Genomic DNA, 16,362 nt, shown 5'->3' on the forward strand with positions numbered 1-16,362 from the left:
CTGTGTAGACAGCCCTGTTCCATTGAAGATGGTGTAATGCTTCCCCAAAAACATGCTTGTGGCCATCACTCTTAAACACCTCTCACTACAGTAACTGAGGGAGTCACTTTGAACTCTGTAGTCTATTTTCCATTTAATTCAGTCACTTAAACTAAGTCATTCTACTATTTATCCTATCCAGATGACCTGTGCAATATTCCTGCAATTTAGTACCGAAGATGCTAACATACTTTAACTTAGCTTCAGTTATAGTTAATTGTACAAGCATATTTTATGACATTCTGCTGTTGGTTAGATCTATATGTTATCTTTGAATATAAAATTCATATTTAAGCTGTATTTTATGTTTATTTCGCTAGTTATATTTTTTCCAGTATTTTTACTTTGATGTTTCTGGCTTGAACTGAGCAACTTTAACAAATAATTTCCAATAGGATCAATGAAGTCATCTGTTTTTTTTCTGGAGTACCTTTTGTTCTTATATTTCAGTCAACTTGCCCATTTACCACACTTCAAATATAAAGTATACTTGTACTCCAATACAATTGAAGTGGATTCATCGAAACTCGCTACAAAATAAATTAAGGGAAAAAAAAATTGGATGCGAATATTTGCCAATCTCACTCACAAATTGAGGCACATAATATTAAATTATATTTGCTGGAATTTCCACCAGATGCTACATCAACAGCAGCAGTATGAACAAGTCATCCAGTAGTGCCGCTAGTGGATGACTTCTGCAGACGATGACTCTTGACCATAGCTACTACTGCCAATGTTTACTATACTAGAAGATAAACTTCTACATGATTCACTTTCAAATAACTCTATTTATAACGAATGGGTTATTTTAATCAAGTAGGCCTATGCCTTGCCACTTAGCACTGCCGTTTATACGGCCCATTGCAGGCTGCAGGTTGTTTTTTATGTTTTTAAGCTTTATAGGAATATTATGTATGGTTGTATTTAAATTCTGCAAAGTACAACGATCGGGCAACGGCCACCCTCTTCTTCGTTATTTTCCGTCTCCTTCCGACACCAATTCATACATTTTCGGTTGTGACTATTGTAAGAAACCGGAGCCTATCATGCACAATTGCGATGGGTTGTTTGTAAAAGAAAAGCACACGAATATGCAAAGATTTTAGGACTTTGCAACTACTTTGCAAGGGCTCTAAATCAGACGAGACCATTTAACTATGGAGGGGACTCAATTATGGGAGCGTCTCAATGACGTGTACCAGGTTTACCAGATGGGCCGGCTCCCCTGGCAACGCCCCTTCAATTTACTTGTTATAGAGGACGACATGGGTCGCAGCATCGCACAGCAGGTGACCGGGTAGTCATGTAGCCTATAGCAAACACATCAACAAATAGTGTTGGATTGGTTCTCCTAATGGACCGTTGTTAATTAGCTGTTCAATGTGTGTGTGTGTGTGTGTGTGTGTGTGTGTGTGTGTGTGTGTGTGTGTGTGTGTGTGTGTGTGTCATGGAAAAAATAATCATCGGCTATGGTGTTGATTAGAGAATGATGGATCTACCGGTTCTAAATTATGAATTAACCGGTTACGAAATATGAAAGTTATGCAAGGAATGCTGGGCGCAGCAGAACGTCTCAGTCTCAACTGCGTAGCCTAGTGTCGCAAGGAATCACTACACGCTCGGCCGCCGCCGCATACAAAGGAGAAACATTATCGCCCACACACACAGCGTATAACTGGAATAGATTTGGTGCTGCTGATTCCGTCCCAACACAACACATATTTCCATCTAGGGGTGCGGCGTCGCAGCCGGTTTGTTTCCACCGTCATGTCTCCTTTTTGTCGCATTGGGATGGGAGTGATGCGATTGAAAAGTTGACGCTCGTGCAGGCTAGTCAAGTGTGCGCTTCCTTTTCCTCAGCTCTGGGTGGACAACTGATGTGACTGGCGTGATCGGTGATGATCACACATACATTTGTTGATGTGTGTGTCTGTGTGCAAGTGAAGCCAGCGACCATTGAAGCCTCGCGGGGTTGAGAGCGTTGAGGTCTGGGGTCAGACGCCGGGCGGTCACTGCGGATAGGTTGGCAGGTAAGATGCGGGAACTAACAACTAGGAGTTCTTTAGCCTGCAGGCGTCGGGCGCAGCGATGTCCTCCGCCTTCCTCCTAACCTAAACAACTTTTGGAGCAACTAGCATGTTTTACACTAAACCGAAGGGTTATCATTTAACCAAGTGCACGGATGCCAGAGGGGACGACACATAACTAACCCCTTGATTTGTCCGTGTAAATTCTGTGAAATGGGGAGGCTACCTTCCTCACAGCATACCGTTCGTGTTACTGCTTCTCACTGGTTACGATATACCGCCTGTCTATTTGTTTCCATCGTAGCCTACCCCTCGGAATCTATGTGTAGACACGTCGTAGGCTATTTCCCTTTCCACACTCTCAACATGGGTAGGCCGAATTGATTAACATGTTATCATGGTGATCAAAATGAAATGGCCTATCCTTAGGTGGATATGAGGACAACATATGTCCGCAATAGCCTGTATTGTTGAAATACATATGGACCATTATTTTTCCTCACTCTCCACCAGCCAAACGGAAGAGCCAGCGTCCACTGACCATCTAGACCCTATCCTGACCACCATGGGGAACCACGCTGGCAAGGACAGTATTGGCCATACAGGTATGGTCTGCCCTACAAATACAAAGCTCAAGTGAACTATTCCAGTACACTAGTATTCCTGCATATTACTTTTGGGGAGGTTTTATTTTGGAAATATTAAGGGTTCTGGCCTATAGGACTTTTTGTTCCTACTAACAAAACGAATCGTTTTATCAATATCTTCTTGCTGAATTAATTGATATTTCATTTTTATTCGACCTAATTACTAATTATTATCTTTTAACCGGTTATTTTATAGAATAAATGCTTTGGCATATTTTGTTATGGCACATCCTCCTTCTCTGCCTCTAAATGAAGGCACAAACACATTTTATCTTAGATTATTGCATGAATGTTCAATTGTCTCCTTGCGTTCTGTCTATTGAGCTGTTAAAATAGTTTCTAGCTATTTTCTTCCTGGTTCCCACACTCGCAGATTGTGTGCCTTTTACAGAGTCCCATTGTGCATGTGAATTAAGGTAGAATGTGGGAATCTCTATACATTAATCAAAACCATTTATTTTGTTCAGCTAAAATATGCTGTGATACCTTAAACTAACTCTAATTCTGACTGACGCCTCTTACACTTGATCGCCTTCCTCTGCCATACGTATATATATATATATATATATATATATAATATTTTTAATTCACTCATTCTTTCTCGTTTTGGATTCTAATAATAGATAAGTGATGCTCTTCCTCCTCCCAGTTTGCAAGGAGTGGACTGGGAGGAGATTAGCTTCCTGAGTACACAGTCGTATCCAGACAGATTGGTGAGTTAGCATTAGCACAGACCGGCCCGACAGCAGAGTAGAAATAAAGCACCAGAATCATTTAATTCTCCAGGGTGCACATTAGAACCCTGTGTGTGCAAAGGCAACACTTCAATAATCACGGCAAGCAATTAAAAATGGCAGCATCCATTTGCCATCTGTGGGATCTCAAGCTCAATATTTGGGTGAAGACAAAAAATTCTGAACTGTGCGTCCCTCAGGCAGGATGTCTTTGCCCTGTTGGTGTGTGTGCGTGTGTGTGTGTGTGTGTGTGTGTGTGTGTCAAAGAGTGGCAAGAGAAGCTCAACTAATCGACCGCATCAATCAATCATGCAGTCATTGATTCATGGTCTGGCAACTGTCTACCTTGAATCAAGGCTGAGAAACACAGACTGGACAATATAAAGTTTTTTAATTATTATAAGTGGTTGTCAAGTGCTTCAGCATTCTGAATCCTGTGCATTGATTTTCGCCCGACCAGTAAAGCATTACAGTATACCAGCCATGAGATGACCAGAGCATTGGTTGGATGTGGGATGGATGGTCCTGCCTGTATGAAGCTCTCTTTAGGGCAGGTTTTTGTCGGAATACCTGACCGTGGTCGGAGAAACCGGTGGCCTCAATGATTGATCCCTGAGATTATGTGTACAACAAGAATGTTCGAGGTCCAAGAACTGACCCCTGTGGAACACCACACATCAACTGATCATACTTGCACACGTCACCCTACAGAACCTACTAGTGAGGTAGCATTCATTTCTAACCATTTATGCACCGTCCCAGTGATACCAAGATCAGAGCATTTAGGAGTATCTGAAAGTTCACAATACTGAACTGGAACGTTTCAGTATTGATTTCTGGATATACAAAGTTTTTACTGTTAATATTGTTACTTCAATCATATATTCTCTTTTGTGTGCTCTTTTACAAAAAAAATGTATGTTCATAGTAACTTCCAGGGTAATGTGTATTTACTTCCAGGTTCTCCTCTGGATTTCTTCCACACGCCTCCTACGAGCCCCTCAGAAGAAGCCCAGCTCGCTGCTTTGGCCTCCTCCTCCTCCTCAGTCTTCACCAACAAGATGCAGACCCCCTGTAGCCCCTGCAGTCCCTGCCCCCCTACCCCGGTCCCAAGCAACTGCCCGCGGCAGCAGCTCCTTCAGGGGGAGTGGGCACTGATCAGCATGGAGAGTCAAAGTTCTCCACAGATGTCTCTGAGTCACGAAAAAAAGGAAGAGGAAGAGGCGGGAGCAAAGCATTGTGGGACCGTGGGCTCACTCAGCCCGGCGCCGATGCCGCTGCCCTGGAGCTCGCCGACGGAGCAAGTCTGGCAGGAGAGAGACAGTGGGCTGGAGTCCCCGCTGGGGGCAGAGCAGGTGGGCCAGGAGACGAGTCTTGTGATGCGGAGTCTGATGGAGTACTACAGGGCCTCGCTGGGCCTCAGCCCCGGTCCTGAGGACTCAGTCGGAGCAGTAGGTAGGGCCACCATGTCTGCTTGTTGAACCGAACTGTGAAAGTTGGGCACAGGGCAGTGTTTAAGCTTCGGGGAATTTGCTTACCCAGCTGATGCTGTTTTTTAATCTGGTTTTAATTTGAAGGAATATCGTCATCCTGTCTGTTTCTGATTTGGATTACATTTTAACTGACGGTATAGTTTCCCCCTCGAGAATAACAAAACATCAAGGCCTAGCCCCATCCCTTGACGGGAATGATATTTAGGTATATCATTTGGGTTTTATACTTCTCATTTTGCTATTTCAATAAATATTTGATTGTGAAAGAACAATAAACTCTTTATTTTTTGTGTAGTTGTAAACTGCCCCCTAGTGGGCATGCTTATTAAAACTGCACTAACTACCCGACAACTCTTCCTCAAATGACTAAAATGGCATAGAATCCATCCTGTGATGTCTCGTATTTTTTAGTAGGGGCCTTGTTTGTTTGTACCTTTGCCAGAGCTCCTCAGGCGCTTGGTGTCAGAGAGGGGTGAGCTGCTCGAGGAGGTAAACGGATTAAAGGAGACTCTACGGGTAACTCAGATCTCCTATCTTGCTCCATCACCAAAGTACTGGTTACTGAGAGAGGCAACTATGTATGCTGTGGCTATCCAACCTATGCAGTTCAAGAATTGTATTGGTTTTCTCGCAAATGAACAGGAACATACTGTGAAGGGACATGACTATGGAGAAAAATCATCTCACTTGAATATTAATTTTTAATGTTAACTTAATGATTATTAAGATGCATAACTGTTCAACCTGAATTGTTCTTTAACTCCGCTCCCCCTGTGACTCTGCAGACTGAGAGGGCAGAGTGGCTGCAGTTCCAGCGTGACCTGCAGGTGGCGGTGTCCGTGGCGGACAGGCTCCGTGCGGAGGCCGAGCAGGCGCTGGGTGCGCTCCAGGAGCACCACGGCGCCACAGAGGCCCGGCTGGCCCAGGCCCTGAGGAGACAGCAGGAGCAGGACCGGGAGCTGCGGGACCTGGAAGCCCAGCACCAAGACGCCCGTCATCAGCTGTCCACGCTGAACGCAGAGAGGCGGCGGCGGGGGCACACGGGGTCGGACGCTCGAATCAGTGCACGCGGTTTGGCGAAGGACGGGGCAGAGCCAGAGTTGAATGTGGTGGGAGACTCCTCGGAGGAGGAGCAGGGTAACGACGGGAAAGAGGAGGGTAGGCGGCAGAACTGCGCACTGGTCGCGGTGGGAAAGAAGGACTTGGAGGAGAAGCTGCTTGAAGGGGTGCACACGGATGTGGAAGCTCAGGACGTGGAAGGACATTGCGTGGCACATCCAAAAGGTGTGGAGGACGGAGGGACGCGTGGTTGCGTGGGGAGCCTCGGGGGGGAGGGTGACCCGGAGTCGGAGAAGACGCAGCTTGCTGGAAAGGGTGTCGCTGAGGCGTACATTCTCAGTTTGGCTGCCATTAAGAAGAAGAAGGAGGCGGAGGCAGGCAACGGTACTCCAGACCACAGGAGAGTGTTGATGCTTTCTGAAAGATCCTGGTAAGTGGCCGGGACTTTCCTCAACGGGCTCTCTTTGTTTTATTGCATGACAGACAATCATGCATCAAGGGATTTTCTTTTTGTCTTTTCTCAGGAGCCTTTCTCGACTCCCTCTCCCTGAAAACACCAATAAAAGCAGCCCCTGCCAAAACAACAGTTCAACGTTGCCGCTATGCAAGGTGGAGTGGATTAAATCCATGCACAATGTTTAACAGACATTGCACCCAATGTTTTATAAAAAAAGGTTTTGCTGTTCAATGGCGATAAGTTTGTTCCTAACCTTTTCTAGAAGGAAGAGCCTGCCAAAGAGAAAAAGACGACCAGGCTTCTGCAACGGCAAGACAGTTGGTCCAACTTTTCTACAAGTAAGTCAACGTTGTATTAACTGCATCGATATTCCGTTTAATTACATTTTCTTTGGTTTTGATTATTTTAAATGTTTGCTGTGTTTGTTTTGCTTGAAGAAAAGCCGGATGAGGACCCAAACCCTGATTCCGCTAGGTAAATAAACAAGTTATATTGTTTAGAAATTTGATTAGTTTCATGATGGCAGACATGACAGTTGGTGCCACCTTTTGGGTTAGGACTTGTGACTAGCAATACATCCAATCGAAATTTTAAACAAAGATTAAGTGAACTGTAAAATGGATGTTGCATCACTCTGATGCCAACTGGGAGTAATGGGATTGTAAAAAGAGAATTTGATGACATAAACACGCATTTAATACAGGAGTTGATCCTACAAAGAAAGGCATAACATGACCCCTGAGAGGAGTTAATCGCTATTTTCTCAAAACTCTCCCCTGTTCTGCTGCTTCCACAGACCTCAGGATGCCTTTAGCGTTCTGCTACGACGTCACGGTGGCTCCAGGAGAAATGCCTTGCTCCGCTGGTGCCAAACCCGTACCAAGGGATATAAGGTTGGAGATTAAAAAGTTACTCCTATCCAACAGTGCACACAGTTTTTGCTGAATTTGACCTTTGAGCGGGGATGGATCTCTGAACTGAAAATGTGTTTGGACAGAATATTGAGATCACAAACTTCAGCAGCAGCTGGGAGGATGGCCTGGCCTTCTGCGCTGTGTACCACACCTACATGCCGTCGCACGTCCCATACGGCAGCCTCACACCTGAGGACAAGGTGAGAGAAAATACTCAGAAGTTCTAAAGTTCCAGTCCTAGAAGGGATATCATATCATTCAAATGCTATATCATTCAAATGCCAATATTTATATATTTCTGGATTTTTCTATGCATATCCATATGTATTTCCTTTTATTTTTTATAGTATAGACTGATCCAAGTAACTGAAACTACAGATAAAGAACAGATTCCAGCCACTGGTTCTTTGATCAATACTGAGACAAATTTGTCATTTTAAGAACAGAAAATACTCTAAGTTGGAACATTTGCCAATTGATATTATTAAGCAGCAATTGACATCATTGACATCATCATCATCATCATCAACTTTTATTATTAGACTCAAGGTCCATTTAAAAGACATACAATACAAATAAAATAGACAACACACACATAAATGAGCAGGATTCCCAAACCGATACAAATCTGGAGGATCCTATTGGCCCAAAGTGCTACTATGACAAGGGAAAGTCTTTCTACGACTGATTCGGTTCCTTCTTCTAATCTTACAGAAAGGAAACCTAGACCTTGCTTTCCAAACTGGGAACAGTATTGGAATCACAGCCACACTGGTAAGAAGTGAGGAAGGAAGAAAGTTTTCCAACCTCAATCACATTTAGGTAGAGCTCAAGACTCTTGATATATCAATTCAGTTATTATGATTTTCAATAAAAAATAAAAATGTTTAACTGTAATTCCAAATCAACAGATTTCAATCTTGGATCAATATTTGATTACAAAACAGGGCATATATTAATAATGGCACTTTATTTATAGGCCTTAACGTTAGAACATTGGGGGTTTATCTGTGATATGCTTTTAATGACCGCAATGTGGCAGACGGTGGAGGAGATGCTCAAAGCAGACGGACCCAACTGGCAGAGGGTACTGGGATACATTGAAGGTATCTTTCGCCACTTTGAGATGTGATCCACCACCTTCAACCACCCCAAGCTTCCTTCAAATGACCCATCCCCCAGCAGAAAGGACTGAGGATCACTCCTCCACAGGGAGCAGCACGAGAACCACATCTCTTTAAAATGGCCTGGGCCACGCAAAGCAATTTGATGATGCACTCTATGATACTTTGTGCGTAAATGTATATCTATTAATCTTTTATTTATATGAACACTTCCAGTCACGCATGTCACATCTGTTCTCAAACTCGATGCACAACAGAGGGAGGGGCTGGACGTGAAGTTTATATGCTGGCCTGATAAAACTTATGATTGTATTCACTGTGTGAGTGGGTGAAAGGTGAGAGACAAAGTTCTATTTAATTTTTAACAATTTACAGCCTATAAACAGTTTCCAAACGTCTAGTCACAATAAAGTTATATGTATACATTTACAATGGTGCAAGTTTTGTTTGTGATACATGATCAGAACAGACGGAAAGTTATCTTATACAATTTTAATACATAAAGGCATTTGTCAATATCTGACACATTATAAAATGATGGCATTTAAGTGGGTTATTGTGAATGACATAACAATTGATCCCAGGGCTCCAGACTGCGACCAAATGGTTGCATTTTGCGACCAAAATTTGAGAGTGTGCAAAATTCAGTAAATTGGCCCTTTTTAAATTTTGTATTAGTACACGTTAAACGGGGAAGGGGCGTGTCAATGAATCCAGAATCTGTAGCAGGCCAATGAGTGTGAGAAGGATAGGGATGGCCACTGTTAATGGCAAATTTATGGAGGGGGAGGGTCCTAGGGATTAAATATCGAGCGCGTAAACGTCTCAGTGAGAACGAGAAAGTTTTCACTACTATTTGATTAGTGAAAAGATAGGGAAAAAAGTTAGTCTGGAGCCCTGGATCCTGATAAATAAATACTATGACCATAACACCATTCCAGCAGCCTCACTACAATTATGCATTCAATGTAAAAAGGTAAAACACTACTTACAACATGGATTTAAACAATGAAATTGGGATGCAGTGCAGGCAGGCTTCTGTAACGACTGAAACAATGGATAAGGGCAATCAAATTGCCAGTTGGCAGTTTATGAATGTTACAAGCTTCCACTTTGAGATTCCATTCCTCATGAGGCTGGTATGGCTCCTCCAATCGGTGGTGTTGACAGGGGCGGCAACAGGAGAGACTTCAGTTTTGCCGACATGGCAGCAATCTCTGGGTCCTGAGTTTCGTACATCTTCACTAATCTGGCAAATTTCAGGACACCTGTAAAGAATGGCAGGATCAGCTCAGCACGAACATTCAGGCGGTTTCTGGTGACAAGAATATCATTCAGAATGGTTAATAGTTAATGTGCAATACATAAAACAATCAAAATATGACTTTACCCTCTCCCTCGTTGTTGAAGCCATAGGCTTTGATAACCTCTTGTTGAATCTGTGTGGCTACAGGAAGGACAAGCTGCAGCATCTTCCCCATGTCATTGCAGGCACTTTCCCTGGCCTCCTCCATCCGTGCAACGTTTTCTGGTACAGAGAAGGCCTGGATGACCTCACTAAGCACCACTGTATGTACACAAACGGGGGGGAAAAGGTTTTCTCACAACAGTATCGCAAAGATTTCAGATATTACCTAAATCTGAAAACTGAATGAGGAAGTAAGCAATGTTGAGAATTAATAAAGCTGCATCACATATATTATAAAGAGTAACAAACACGTGCTAAGGTACTAATAAAATAATTTAGCAATATTGCTCTTACCTCTGGCCTGCTCAACAGTAAGGGTCAGTTGTGGTGCTGGAGCTGAGGCCATTTCTGGGGGGGTCGGGGGCGGGGGAAATAACCGTTGTATTAGGTCATAAACTGATAATTAGCAATACATTTATTCAATGACTCTTCAGAATTCAAATTTTCGCGTGGGCGTGATTGTAGTCCACAATGTCGTGGATGGAATTTTCCATCTTTCATGACATCCACTGAAATAATTTCTAGTGGAATTCTAGACGGGTACGGTAAACATTTGAGGTTTATTTATGCAGCTTCTTTTTCCAGTTCACTTCCACAGTAAGCAACCTGGGAGTGTGGTTTTAAATTCAAGAATACAGCAAACAGTCATCGATAAGGAGATGCTCTGCCTCTTGTTTGAGGAAAGACTATTGAAAAACAAGCACATAATGTATTGGCAATTCAATTGGCGTATGTATTATTATAAATTGTTGACGAAGAGGATGCAACTATACTTTGCATGATAATGTTGTTAAATAGTACTCACCAAAGGATGAAAACAAACCGGGCGGTGAAGTTCCTGGTTCTGTTTGACGTTAGGACCTTTACGACAGTATTTACGACAACTGGTTCCGGATTCCGATAAATACACGTTGACGATTGAGAGGTAAACAAACCTGAAATAAACCCTCACAATTATTCACTGCAGTGTGTTGAAATCCTTGATCGTATTCGACTATATTTGTTTATATTATTATGTAGCATCTTCAAATGTTATGTTTTCATATACATGTGAAGCAATTGACTACATAGACATGTCATAGTTACTTCTGATAACCATGGTCGATGTTCACCCATTTCCGCAAAGCGGACAGGTACCAGTCGGGGCTGTTATGGAACAAAAACTTGCTGAATTCAGGGCTCGGAGAAAGGCTGAAAACGCAACCAAAACAATCGAAAGTACAGCCAACCAACCGCCCAGAACATCGACAGCAGTAGACCCGATCGAACCTACAAACGAAGCGGCACTAAAGGCTCCCACGCAGGCCAACATCACCAGCCCTTACATAGAGAGAGAAACGATCCAGGTCGTGGTAAGTTTCCCAAACATAATACATGTGGAATTAGCACTGTTAACTATATGTCCTTTGTGGCTTACTCGGTAGTGGTGGTTGAGGTTTAACACACACACACACACACACACACACACACACACACACACACACACACACACACACACACACACACACACACACTGCATTCTAACTATATTGAGATATGTAGGGCCCTTTTTGTTTTATGATAGGCTAAAGAGAATTAGGAACAATCAATATAATTTATCAATTTCGTAACATGTATTTGATAGGGTTAACCCTTACCCCTTTTATTTAACATTACATTGTTATTGGTTAACTCAAAGCTATTCCATTCTGTAATAATATAAAAAAAAAACAATGTGCCATGCTTTCCTACTCGTGATGTGTTTTGAGATTAATTAAACACATGTGTCTACCTTTTGTAGGATAGGTCAGACTGGATGCTGGACAGTGCTATTGGAAGATGGATTGGTTCCAGCAGGCTTTGCTTTGATAATCGCACTTTATTTAAAGTGTTGCTGTGGCTTGTTCTTCTCGGACTCTTTGCTGAACTGGAATTCGGCCTTCCCTTTTTCGTCCTCTCCCTCTTCTACTGGATGTACCAAGGACTTCGCAGCCCGGCTGCACGACAACCCGGAGAACTGAGTGCTTATTCTGTGTTCAACCCTGACTGTCAGCCCATCCTGGGCGCTATAACTGTAGAGCAATTAGAGGGAGAAATGGGTTACCATTCTTTATCTGGCTAACAGATTAAGAAATGAAAATTGTCCTGTTGAGAAAGAGTGCCCTCAGAGTGTTTTTTGTTTTGAAGTTCTTGGACATGTAGTCACCCAGTTTTGTTGGGTTGTCACAATACGTCATAAAGTAATATATTATATAAAGATCAATAAGCCACATCTATACAGAGTAGCATGTCTTTGTTGTTTTTCAATATCATACTTTCCAAGACATTAAAGTATTTAGATAATGGGAAGGCACCTGGTTTTTGCCTGATGTTAATTGAGTGATTTCCTGTTTCATGAAAAAATGAGTGGGACTTTCATGCAACGTGGTGGGCGTGCTTTGGACCCAATAGAGTCGACGTCATTAAGCTACTTCCAGTCGTCAACAATAGAGCGGCGAAGTCACGCCCCTTCCGGTAGAGCCCATGGGACCTATGAGATCGAAAAATATGAATGGGTTTCAATGGAGAGAAAGTAATTATCTTTTGGGGCCAGTCGTTATATGCCCTGGATTACACATATGTTTGTGGATTTAAATGATAATTTTTCATGCAAATAAAACAAAAAAAAATCGTGAAGAAGTTTGATAATGTTAGGTTTTGTGTGAGGCCGCTTAGTGAACTACAGCTCTTCGCTGCTCTCGACGCGAATGATATACGTCACCACCCGCACTTGGAACTCCGGTACAGACATGGCTGCTCCACTTCACCGCTTTTTTCCAAGGGGGGGATAAAAGCATCGAAAGAGGTGAAAACCATTATAAGTCGGGGCATGTGGAGAGTTTCAGTTATGCCGATGGGGAGATTGTCGGTCTTGTCCACGCCAGTCGCAGGGAGCGTGACGTCACATACGAGACGTCTAGTCTTTCTCATTGTTTTCTCTACAGCCTTTAACTGAACAATTGCACAATAAACGGTCAAACTCTTGGCATGAAAAAATATCATTTAAATCTACAAACAACATATGTGTAATCCGGGGCATATAAAGCCAGGGAACAGAAGATAATTACTTACTCTCCATTGAAACCCATTCACATTTTTCGATATCATGGGCTCTACCGGAAAGGGCGTGACTTCGCCACTATTGAGCTCTGGCAAAACAGGTAGCTGCTTCTGCCCACCGTACACAGGGACGGCAGATATAGAGCAACACCTTTTTGACTTTTGCCCCGGCAGTAAGTCCAGTAATTCGCTCTCATATGCATCTATTTGTCTCTATTATAGTTCCTTGTTTATACTCAACTGCATTCTGCTACTATACGCTGTTAAATATTCCTTAGGCATGAACAGTTATCTTTGGAAAATATGATTTCTGTTCTCCGATATGAGATTGTATTCGAATATCCAAGACGACCCCCTCCTACGATCTGTAGTCACAACACGATCTTATTCCGTAAGGTGGGAGGAGGTGCCGACCTGGGCAGAACCATGGGGAAATATGACATCTAACAATTCTCCATTAATTTAGCGATGAATAGAAACCCTGCTGTTGTGATGCGCCTGGTGGCCTCAGCCTACGCCGTGGCCGAGAGAGCCGGGTCCATCGTGAGGAACGTGCTCCAGAGCGGGGAGCTGGGCATTGTGGAAAAGGTCAGTGTCGATTTGATTGACCTGTGTGTTTACCTTCAACATGAGTAGACTGTGATTGATAACATATATGAATCACAATGTCACCATTGTTTTGTAATCATTGAAAAATGGTTTAGGCAAATTACTGAACACGGGATGCAAAAAATATCATTTTTTGTTTGCAACCAATGGGCAGTTATTTGTATGGAAGCAACGCACCTTAATGTTTTGAATGTTTTTTTATCTAAATGTAATCACCATTGAATTCATACAATTCGAATATTATGCTTTGAAAACATAGTCATCTGAATGTATTCGTCTTGAAGTCACCTCTTCTAACATGGCATTTCAAGTTGAACCATTTCCTAATCGAATTTCTATCTTGAAATCCATAGCTATAGAAACTAAAATAAAGTGTCTTGCTGCAGTTTACACATTGAAGAATAGCAAGTATAGCAACTAAGTATATGGGGACAGGTGATGCAGTAGAATAATAAGTGTTTTTCCAACAGTATAAAAATGCTACTTAAGTTATTCTGCTTGTGATTGACAGACCGGAGCCAATGACCTTCAGACTCTGGCAGACAGACTGGCTCAGCAGAGCATATGTGCCTCTCTGTCCAAACACTTCCCTAAAATTACCATCATTGGAGAGGAGGTGAGCTATCCACTGTGTCCCTCTCAGGCCCTACTTAAGACTTGTTACTCCACCCTCACTATAATGTCATAACATTGTCATAAAGTAAATGAATGCTCTCTATGGCCACAGGAGTCAACCATAAACTTGTCTCTCTGCAGGACCTTCCTGAAGAGGAGCCAAGGGCCGACCTCATGGAGGAGGGCCAGGCGGACGTTATCCTCCAGAAGTGCTGTCCCTCAGAGTATAAAGACCTGAAAGAGGAGGAGGTAAGAGCAGCAGACACGCTCCGTACACCTTGTAATGTAAGCCTTGATGAGCCACAACTCAACACGCAATGCTAAACGTTTCAAAGGCCAATGTGGGAATTAAAAGACATACTATACTCTTTGTAGTCGTTAGGGGGCTGCAGCATCGTTGGTCCGATACGTGAGGCTAGTTAACTGAAACCGTTTGCTTATGCTGCTCCTAAACCATTGTCTTGCTTTCAGCTGGTAGTATGGGTCGATCCACTTGATGGTACCAAGGAGTATACAGAGGGTAAGTTCTTCATGCATTCCCTCTGGTTTATATCTTTACATGATACCCTGTGTTTTAAACTCGCTTTGCATCAATGTTCCCCCTGACTGGAGGACTATGGATGCCATCGGTTTGCATGGCGGCATGCTGATACAGTATGTCACTGGATTGCTCTATCGTAACACTGCACACACTGGGCTGTGTGTTTCACTTTGGCCCTCTTCCGAGTCTGACTGCTGAGACTTACCCTTTTGATTTTTCAGTGTGAGGGAGGTGTTGGATCGATCAGTCCTCTAGAGCTCACGTTTAGCTGGATCCACTGTTTGCATGGTCTTATTGGATTAAGAACTAGTCTGCACTGTGGGACCCCAGTAATCTGACCTCCTGGTAATACGGTCCTCCAGGGCTCCTGGACAACGTGACGGTACTGATCGGTATCTCGTACGGAGGCAAGGCCATCGCCGGGGTCATCAACCAGCCTTTCTACAACTACCAGGTACCCCCATAATCAGGAAGATAATAGAACATCCTGCTGTTTGGTCAAAGACGTCACCCTCCTACGATCAGTGGTCACAACACGTTCTTCATCGTTCAGTTGGGAGGGGGCGCTGACCTGGGCAGAACCATGTGGGGCGTGCTGGGACTGGGCACATTTGGAATTGAGGTGAAGGAAGTCCCGGGTAACAGACGCATCGTCACCACCACTCGTTCCCATAGCAACAAGGTAGTGACCGACTGCGTGGATGCCATGGAGCCCCATGAGGTGATCAGAGTTGGCGGAGCTGGAAACAAGGTGAGCCTGACCAATTTGTTATAAGGCTGTGATTGCCAATGCAAATACGTCAACGCCCATATTGACTTACCGTCAGACCTACTGTCGGGCTGTTTCTGTAACATGTGATTAGATTGTATGGATCTAAATAAGAGAATTACATTGCCCTCATCAATGCTTTGCAGATAATCCAGCTAATTGAGGGGAAGGCCTCTGCCTATGTCTTTGCGAGTCCAGGATGTAAGAAGTGGGATACTTGTGCCACTGAGGCCATCCTGCATGCTGTGGGAGGTAAAACAGAATTTGTTCTGTTAAATTGCTAAACAGAGCAAAACGTTTAGCCTCTGATACCTGTATCTTCGGTAATCAAGCTTAACTTTGTAATATTAAAAGTATAAATGTTTTCCTTATTGTGATGTTTTTACTAATGTCAATGCTGTTATTTATATACATATTATTAGATCAAAATAAATCTTATAAATACTCATAAATAAAGTGTCACATGACACAGGTATCCAGAAGTTAATGGAAGAAATGTTGTTCATCTGTGCAGTGTCGTACCCCAGCTGTACTCGCCTTAGCGTGTTAAAGAGTTTTATGTAAAAACAGAATATATATGTATATGGTTGACTTTCCTTTCTCATTCACCTTTCTGTGCCCCTGTAGGTAAGCTGACAGACATGCATGGCAATGGCTACCGCTATGACGCTAATGTGAAGCACATGAACTCAGCGGGCGTGTTGGCCACGCTCCACAACCACCAGTACTATGTCAACAGAGTGCCCCAGTCAGTGCGCTCAGCCCTGAAGCAGGACTGACATCTG

At 43.2% G+C, this 16,362-nt stretch overlaps 4 protein-coding genes across 5 annotated transcripts; 3 read left to right on the forward strand and 1 right to left on the reverse strand.

Moving 5' to 3' along the window:
- The first annotated feature begins 1,729 nt into the window (after positions 1 to 1,729).
- On the forward strand, positions 1,730 to 8,546 carry LOC307087576 (cytospin-A-like). Its single transcript, XM_079753191.1, has 12 exons — positions 1,730 to 2,072; positions 2,583 to 2,674; positions 4,411 to 4,905; positions 5,386 to 5,459; positions 5,729 to 6,432; positions 6,527 to 6,611; positions 6,722 to 6,797; positions 6,897 to 6,933; positions 7,256 to 7,352; positions 7,457 to 7,573; positions 8,088 to 8,147; positions 8,416 to 8,546. The coding sequence occupies exons 2-12, from the start codon at positions 2,635 to 2,637 to the stop codon at positions 8,503 to 8,505; spliced, it is 1,875 nt and encodes a 624-aa protein (XP_079609317.1). The 5' UTR covers positions 1,730 to 2,072; positions 2,583 to 2,634; the 3' UTR covers positions 8,506 to 8,546.
- grcc10 (gene rich cluster, C10 gene) lies at positions 7,887 to 10,818 on the reverse strand. The gene is made up of 4 exons (XM_079753537.1): positions 10,771 to 10,818; positions 10,260 to 10,313; positions 9,888 to 10,064; positions 7,887 to 9,765 (listed from the first exon to the last, which is right to left on the reverse strand). Exons 2-4 carry the CDS (start codon positions 10,309 to 10,311, stop codon positions 9,626 to 9,628), a joined length of 369 nt encoding a protein of 122 aa, XP_079609663.1. The 5' UTR covers positions 10,312 to 10,313; positions 10,771 to 10,818; the 3' UTR covers positions 7,887 to 9,625.
- Positions 10,819 to 10,861: 43 nt separating this feature from the next.
- Positions 10,862 to 12,545, forward strand: saysd1 (SAYSVFN motif domain containing 1). Of its 2 annotated transcripts, XM_079753535.1 has the most exons (3): positions 10,862 to 10,890; positions 11,092 to 11,317; positions 11,746 to 12,545. In XM_079753535.1, exons 2-3 carry the CDS (start codon positions 11,117 to 11,119, stop codon positions 12,064 to 12,066), a joined length of 522 nt encoding a protein of 173 aa, XP_079609661.1. In that variant the 5' UTR covers positions 10,862 to 10,890; positions 11,092 to 11,116; the 3' UTR covers positions 12,067 to 12,545. The 2 variants fall into 2 exon arrangements, with proteins under 2 accessions (XP_079609661.1, XP_079609660.1); XM_079753534.1 differs by having other exon boundaries at positions 10,882 to 11,317.
- Positions 12,546 to 13,140: 595 nt separating this feature from the next.
- Positions 13,141 to 16,361, forward strand: bpnt1 (bisphosphate nucleotidase 1). Its single transcript, XM_079753167.1, has 9 exons — positions 13,141 to 13,216; positions 13,510 to 13,631; positions 14,164 to 14,268; positions 14,409 to 14,516; positions 14,739 to 14,787; positions 15,171 to 15,262; positions 15,362 to 15,559; positions 15,724 to 15,829; positions 16,205 to 16,361. Exons 2-9 carry the CDS (start codon positions 13,512 to 13,514, stop codon positions 16,354 to 16,356), a joined length of 930 nt encoding a protein of 309 aa, XP_079609293.1. The 5' UTR covers positions 13,141 to 13,216; positions 13,510 to 13,511; the 3' UTR covers positions 16,357 to 16,361.
- Position 16,362: the final 1 nt, after the last annotated feature.

This window comes from Pollachius pollachius (genome assembly GCF_949987615.1).
Source record: "Pollachius pollachius genome assembly, chromosome: 16".
Taxonomy (NCBI): domain Eukaryota; kingdom Metazoa; phylum Chordata; class Actinopteri; order Gadiformes; family Gadidae; genus Pollachius; species Pollachius pollachius.

Coding starts and splice junctions, on each gene's coding strand:
- bpnt1 (XM_079753167.1), top strand. CDS start 13,512: ATGAATAGAAACCCTGCTGTTGTGATGCGCCTGGTGGCCTCAGCCTAC. Junction 14,517..14,738: donor AAGACCTGAAAGAGGAGGAG/GTAAGAGCAGCA, acceptor TCTTGCTTTCAG/CTGGTAGTATGGGTCGATCC. Junction 15,263..15,361: donor AGCCTTTCTACAACTACCAG/GTACCCCCATAA, acceptor TTCATCGTTCAG/TTGGGAGGGGGCGCTGACCT.
- LOC307087576 (XM_079753191.1), top strand. CDS start 2,635: ATGGGGAACCACGCTGGCAAGGACAGTATTGGCCATACAG. Junction 5,460..5,728: donor GATTAAAGGAGACTCTACGG/GTAACTCAGATC, acceptor GTGACTCTGCAG/ACTGAGAGGGCAGAGTGGCT. Junction 6,612..6,721: donor CAACGTTGCCGCTATGCAAG/GTGGAGTGGATT, acceptor AACCTTTTCTAG/AAGGAAGAGCCTGCCAAAGA.
- grcc10 (XM_079753537.1), bottom strand. CDS start 10,311: ATGGCCTCAGCTCCAGCACCACAACTGACCCTTACTGTTGAGCAGGCC. Junction 10,065..10,259: donor TACTGTTGAGCAGGCCAGAG/GTAAGAGCAATA, acceptor GTGTACATACAG/TGGTGCTTAGTGAGGTCATC. Junction 9,766..9,887: donor CTTCAACAACGAGGGAGAGG/GTAAAGTCATAT, acceptor CATTCTTTACAG/GTGTCCTGAAATTTGCCAGA.
- saysd1 (XM_079753534.1), top strand. CDS start 11,063: ATGGTCGATGTTCACCCATTTCCGCAAAGCGGACAGGTACCAGTCGGG. Junction 11,318..11,745: donor GAGAAACGATCCAGGTCGTG/GTAAGTTTCCCA, acceptor TACCTTTTGTAG/GATAGGTCAGACTGGATGCT.